This window comes from Nicotiana attenuata, unplaced genomic scaffold (genome assembly GCF_001879085.1).
Source record: "Nicotiana attenuata strain UT unplaced genomic scaffold, NIATTr2, whole genome shotgun sequence".
NCBI classification, from domain to species: Eukaryota; Viridiplantae; Streptophyta; class Magnoliopsida; order Solanales; family Solanaceae; genus Nicotiana; species Nicotiana attenuata.
In genome coordinates, this window is record NW_017670301.1 from 710637 (window position 1) to 717574 (window position 6938).

A 6938-nucleotide genomic window follows, 5' to 3' on the forward strand; every position below is an offset into this window, starting at 1 on the left:
TTTTTATGATTTGATTAGCTCCTTTAGGTGATTTTGGACTTGGGAGCACGTCCGGAATGTATTTTGGAGGTCCGTGGTAGGTTTAAGCTTGAATTGGTGAAATTGGAATTTTGGCATTTTCCGATTGGTAGCGGAGATTTTGATATAGGGGTCAAAATAGAATTCCGGAAGTTGGAGTAGGTCAGTTGTATCATTTGTGACGTGTGTGCAAGAGTTCAGGTCATTCGGACGAGGTTTGTTAGACTTTTTGATCGAAAACGGAATTTGGAAGTTTTGGAATTTCTTAGGCTTGAATCCGATGATGATTTGGTGTTTTGATGTTGTTTTGAGTGTTCCGAAGATTGGAACAAGTTTGAATGATGTTATGGGATATGTTGGCATGTTTGGTTGAGGTCCCGAGGGCCTCGGGTGAGTTTCGGGTGGTTAAACGGATCAAATCTTGTTTTGAGAAGTTGCAGATTTTCTGCTGTGGGTGTTGCAGAGTTTTGGCCTTCGCGTTCGCGAGTGGACTCTCGTGTTCGTGAAGGGATGAGAAGTAAGGCAGTCAATTTGGCTTTCGCGTTTGTGATGTTGGTCCCGCGTTCGCGAAGGGTGAGGTTCAGTGTGCATCGCGAACGCGATGAGGTTCCCGCATTCACGTAGAGTAAATGGGAGCAGCTGGGGTCCTGGTCATTTGTGCTTCGCGTTCGCGCTGGGTGTGTCGCGTTCGCGATGGTCTGAGAAGCTGAAGCTTCGCGTTCACGTTTAGGAGGTTGCGTTCGCGAAGAAGGATTAAGTGGTCAACGGATTTTTGTACTTCGCGAATGTGAGGCTTTGACCGCGTCCGCGAAGAAGGAAAGGGTCACCTGGGCAGAATGTTTAAATAGCTATTGTTCGCGATTTTGGGTCTAACTCCCACCATTTTTGAGCGATTTTGGAGCTTTTTGAGAAGAATTGAAGAGGGAATCAAAGGGAAACACTTGGAGGTAAGATTTATGGACTTAATACTCGATCCTATTGTAATTTCTACCTAATTAGACATGAAATTTGTGGAATTTAAAGCCTAAAAATAGAGGATTAGGGCTTGAGTTTTGGAGAGCTTTGAGTGGTGATTTGAGGGGCCATTTGAGGTCCGATTTTGATGTTCTTGGTATTTATAGACTCGTGGGAGGATAAGGATTTTAGTGATGTGATTTTTATCGGAATCCGAGGCGTGGGCCCGGGGTCGGGTTTGACCAATTTCAGGATTTGTGATGTAATCTGATTATTTTCGTGTGGGCTTTGTTCCCTTAGCATATATTGATGTTATGGTTCTGATTTTGGTTAGATTCGGGGCATTCGGAAGCCGAATCGAGAGGCAAGGGCGTCGCGGGCTAGAGTTTGGCTTGGCTTGAGGTAAGTAACGCTTCCAAACTTGGTTCTGAGGGTTCAAAACCCCGAACTATGTGTTCTATGATTACTATTGAGGTGACGCAAATGCCAAGTGACGGGCCTGTGGGCGTGCACCGTGAGAATTTGCGGCCTGGATCATTCCATGGCACTGCTTAGTGACTCTTTCTTGCTGATATCTGTGTTGTAATTATGTGATTAAGTTAATGAGCTACAAATCATGCTAATTATCATGTTAAGGCTTCACGCCAATACTGTTGAGACCCGGGAGGTCGTTTCTTGCTGTCATATCATTAGCTTCATTGATATTTTGTACTCAGTCATGTTCATGCATATTATATCGTGCCTCAGTCTCGATTATTGTTATTTGACACATCGAGCCCGTGTGTGTGAGACTGGAGAGTGATGACTGAGTGAGGCCGAAAGCCTGATATTGAGTGGCAGTATGGGATCGGGCTGCACGCCGCAGCGAGATATTGAACAAGCCTTCGTTGGCTTTGTTATAGCGCTTGGGCTAACGAGAGAAGTCCCTTCGGAGTCTTTACACCCCCAGTGAGGGCAGTTGATGATATTGAGGGATGAATCTTCCCTCGACATGGATCTTGTCCGAAGTATTTATATTTGGAGATGGATCTTCTCCATAGGCTGGAATGGCCTTCCTCGGTACTGGATGACTGTTGTCAGTGATGTGTATATATTCCGGGATGGATCTTCCCTGGGCCTTGAGAGCCATATACAGTGCCGAGTGGTTGTGAGTTTGTTATTGATATTATCTGGAGATGGATCTTCTCCGTAGGCTGGAATGGCCTTCCTCAGTACTGAGTGATTGCTGTCAGAGATGTATATATTCCGGGATGGATCTTCCCTGGGCCATATGAGCCATATACAGTACTGAGTGGACATGCATTTGAGGTTGTGGGCACATGAGGCACTCAGCATGGTACATTGCATACAGCATGTGCATTGACATGCAGATGTAGCAGAGTTACACTTCTTTACCTTGTTCGTACTTGCTCTGTTTTACTATTCGAGCTATTTATTTAACTGAAAGCATGCCTACTTTTCTGTACATTATTTCTGTTATCCTTGAGGCTACCTATCAGTCCAAAGGTTGGACTTGTTACTTATTGAGTTGGTGTACTTACATTACCCCCTGCACCTCGTGTGCAGATTCAGGCACTTTGGATCCAGTGGCGGATGTTTGATCGCTTCTGACTTAAAAGATTATTGAGGTACCTGCACGGCGTTCGCAGGCCTTGCACGGCGTTCGCAGGCCTTGGCTCTCCACTTCACTTTCCAGTTGTTCCCTTAGACATTATATGAGACTATGTATTTTACTTAGACGCTCATGCACTCAGTGACACCCTGGTTTTGGACTAAATTGTATTTATTCTTGAAATTATGTTCAAATAGTTCTTTAACTGTTAAATGCTTCCGCAAATATTTTCACATTAAACTTATTATTATCGGGTTGATTGTTGAGTTGAGGCTGACCTAATTTTACGATAGACGCCATCACAACGAGTCGGATTTTGGGTCGTGACATGTAACTTATAATATTTTTTCGTATAGTTTTTAAATATTAAAATTTAGTTTTAAAATATTAAGTTAACTTATCCAATTTAAGTTCAAAGTTTAGTCGAATTAACTCGACTAACTCTCAATAAACGAAATATGTTGTTTAAATTAAACTTAGGAAATCAAAGTTCTTTTATTGGCGATTCATGTTATTAACTCATAATTTAAACACAAGAACTCCCGCAGTACAAGTTCTTAAAACCAGACTCTCAGCCCTTTCATTCTCTTATGATACAACCGGCCTAACTTGAAACATAGCATAACACAACATAAGATTCAAACATTACATGACACTTATTTCCATTTTCTAAGCATATTCTTCTCTCCTACTAGATCTAGCTCCTGGTCCAAAAACAGTCAACTCTTCTCTATTATACTTCAAACTCCTAGCTTCTTGCCTAGAAATTTGATAAGAGTTCATTAACACTTCCTCTGGCATTGCTCTAAGTGCTGATAATCTTCCAGCTAGTGGGTTAACCATTGCATTGTCATTAGTCTTAAAAGCAATGTAGTCAAGTCCTTCATTGCCTGCTCTCTTCACTATAGCAAAGTTCTGTGGTACAATTAGTAGCTGATTCTCTCTGACTTCGTCGTCAAATACCGATCGTCCGGCGTTTCCGACTACCTGAATTCGGCCGCTTCCTCTGATGATGTAGATAATTGAGTGGGCGTTCATGTTCCAGTGTGGTGCAAGTATGGCATTCTGCAAAGCCAAGCAACAGAGACAGCTAGTTAATTAATTTATTTACATGTTTACACTTCACATGTAGCTCGCTCTAATGATATAAAAAGATTAATTATGCGAAGAAAGGGTCAGTCGTCATCTTTTGAAAATTCCTCTAAATTCTGCTCCACCATCTCTAAAAGGACATGGCATCCCGGGAAAGACCTGTAACCCTAAGGGACGTGATGTAAATAGTCTACGCGCTGTAGGTCGGCTTGAACCCGGGAGATGGAAGTCACGCGGAGACAACTTTACTGTTGCTTATTTGAATAGTAAGGATATATTTAAAACAATTTAAAGAATTTCTTGTTGTTCCGGAAGATCAAATATTTGTTAAATTAAGCTTGTTAAATGCGGGAAAAATATTTTTAAATAAGAAAATTAGGAAAATAGTATACTACTACTACTACTAGTATGTAAATTTGCCTATATACGTACCCGGTAGAGGGTTCCTCTCTCAGCACTGAGTTGGAGAAAGTTGAGAATAGGAAGAGTCAAACTGTTAACAGTGCTGACGCGTCCGCCACGTGGATTGTACACGTCAGATCTAGAAGGATGACCAATATTCTCTCTCAACTTCATTGTACAGACTGTTTCTTCCAACCCATTCAATGGCCATCTTCCTCCTTCTCTTTGTTGCTGTTCCCTTCGTTCTTCTTGTTCAGATTCTTCAGGAAGATTCAAACGAAGCTCTTCTGCTCTAACAATTACACCTCTCTCTTCGTTCTGTCCTTGAAGTTTCCTTATAGTTTCGACGTCGACGTTGAATGCTTCGGACAAAATTTCAGTGTCGAAACCGTTGAAAATGTTGCCTCCTTTAGGTGTTGTCTCTTGTTCTGATCTCCTTTCTTGCATTGTTGTTTCTTGTTGTCTTCCTACGAATTGTTGTTTTACTCCACGTTGTGGGTTTCCAGCTAGGAAGAAGCTCTACATATATATCATACACAATTAAAATGTTGAGTTTAAGCTAGCTGTCGAGTTTAAAGTTATTTATAAGATCACAAAACCTGATAAGTTATTACTATAATATGTTAAACTACGTTAATTGTAGGTGTATAATGATTTTATAATGCTATGTATACTCCTTTAACTTAAATCCTTATACATTAGGCTGTCATCAATTTTTTTTGTCACAAGTAGTATACGTATATCGCAAAATGGTGGAGCTTTATGCATTTTATGACTCCATCTTTTTTTTTTTAGTTTAAAAAGAGATACTATTGAATTTTTTCAAGGCTAAGAATATTTTTTTGGTCATGATTAAATCAATTTTTTTTTAGTTTTAAAACAATAATTTAGGCTGGAGTCAAAAACCATGGCAAAGTGAAACAGGGCAGTAATATTTGAGAAAGACAGAGTATATATTTCCATTGTAAAATAAGTAGAATAAATGCTTAGTATTTTTCAAAAGATTTTAGTTACTACCCAAATGGTGCCATTTTGACCTTCTGCAACATTTTTTTCATTTCAAGTGAAATTTATGTCCCCAAATACCATTTTTCAAAAACGGCCTACTTGGTGTTCTTTTTCTAAAATTTTGATAGTAGCATATATCTCTGCTATTGATAAATAATTTTATTTTAAGATAATAAAAATTTACCCTGAAAGTGAGATCAAGTTGATTAGCGTGGTTAGAAGTGTCAAGAAGTGAAACAGTGACAATTGGTTCCTCAGCATCATTGTACATCCAGAAAGTGACTCCCGCCGGCAAAGCAAGAACATCACCAGCTCTGAAACGTCTGAGTTTCTGGTGCCTGTCGTTGAAACTCCGGCGTCTTTCTCCGCTTCTGGTTTCTCCAGATTCCGTTTCATAAGTTTCAGCACATCCCGGTATCACAGTCGAGTGAATACCACGTCCTGCATTTATTGATTCATTCATCAAACATCCCCAAAATTTAATCAAATTGTCACAGCAGATATAAATAAATAAAGTTGTCACACTCTCTAGTGAATTGAGTATCTTAAATTTAAAATGATATGTTCCACACACTTTAACATAAGATTCTGAGTTCAATTCATCCGGTATAAGAGAATTTTTAAAAACAATTATGTGCTACACCAAAAAAAAAAAAAAAAGAAAAAGGGGTTAAATAGAAGGCGTGTTGCAAATAATAAGATAACTTCGGATAAATTAATTGCCTATTTGGCCAAGCTTCTAAAATTAAAAAGTACTACTTTTTTTTTTAAAGTGCTTTTTAAAATTAATTTGTATTTGAATAATTGATTTGAAAAGTACTTTTGAGCAGCAATTAGTGTTTGACCAAGCTTTTAAAAAATATCTCTGAAGTATTTTTCTTAAAAGTATTTTTTCGAAAAAAAAAAATGTAGCACTTATTTAAAAAGGAAAAATGTCTTTAGCCTTGAAGATGCTTGGCACCATCCATTAAAGAAAGTTGGATCAATAACCCAAGAAAATAATTTGACTACTAACTACAACCGTCCACAAAAAAGTTAAATTAGTAACTCAAGTTATAAATAATGTATACATTTTTTTACACTTCTAATAATATATAATTAGATCCTATAAATAAATGTGTTCTCTCTTTAATTGCTTAAGCTTATAGATGTGATCGACATAATTCAACACAAATAATACCAATCAAACAATTAAGGAAATAGTTATACCTTGGATAATGTACATGAGCATGGGAGTGTTGGTATAGTAAGGAAGCAAAAGCCCATTTCGCCTAATTTGATGGCGAACGGCTTGAACTCCTGCACACTCAAATTGCTCTTGGGTAGCATCCCAGAACTCAATAACACCGGCCTCAGACTCGAATCTCCGGGTTGGTTCTTGAGCATTCAAACGCTCAATTTGGCACTCGGTTTTCGACCTGAGAGCGCGGTGTTGTTGCTGTTGTTGAAGTCTCTGCCATACGTTCTGTTGTTGTTGCTCTAGGAGCTGAGCAAAACAACAGTGGGAGAGAACGAGGAAGCAAAGGGTGAGAGAGAGGGCTGAGGAGAAAGTAGCCATTGTTTGTTGTGTTAATTTGTTGCTGATGGTGAAGTGGAGATGAGGAGATTGGGATTTATAGGAAGGAAAAGAAGAGTTAAGGTTTGACACGTACTTGTTTTGCATGGATGAAAGTCCTGCATGTTTTCCACATAACACAGAGCATTTTAGGGTATGTGGCTAATGGCTTCTGCAAAAATGGATTCACTTCTTTTTTGTGTTTTTATTTGCACGTCTCTTGTAGTCTTCTACTAGCTATTATATTCGACCGGAGTAATTGTAATACTCGTACATGTTATGTGCTCTGTATCTAAT

At 39.0% G+C, this 6938-nt stretch overlaps 1 protein-coding gene across 1 annotated transcript; it reads right to left on the minus strand.

Moving 5' to 3' along the window:
- Positions 1-3074: 3074 nt before the first annotated feature.
- LOC109237491 (legumin B-like) lies at positions 3075-6683 on the minus strand. The gene is made up of 4 exons (XM_019403806.1): positions 6296-6683; positions 5271-5527; positions 4109-4597; positions 3075-3649 (listed from the first exon to the last, which is right to left on the minus strand). Exons 1-4 carry the CDS (start codon positions 6642-6644, stop codon positions 3254-3256), a joined length of 1491 nt encoding a protein of 496 aa, XP_019259351.1. The 5' UTR covers positions 6645-6683; the 3' UTR covers positions 3075-3253.
- Positions 6684-6938: the final 255 nt, after the last annotated feature.

Excerpts from the sequence above, each read along its gene's own strand:
- LOC109237491 (XM_019403806.1), bottom strand. The coding sequence starts at position 6,644 with ATGGCTACTTTCTCCTCAGCCCTCTCTCTCACCCTTTGCTTCCTCGTT. Across the intron at positions 5,528-6,295 it reads GCTCATGTACATTATCCAAG|GACGTGGTATTCACTCGACT; the intron begins GTATAACTATTT and ends CAATAAATGCAG. Across the intron at positions 3,650-4,108 it reads AGAGAGGAACCCTCTACCGG|AATGCCATACTTGCACCACA; the intron begins GTACGTATATAG and ends TTGGCTTTGCAG.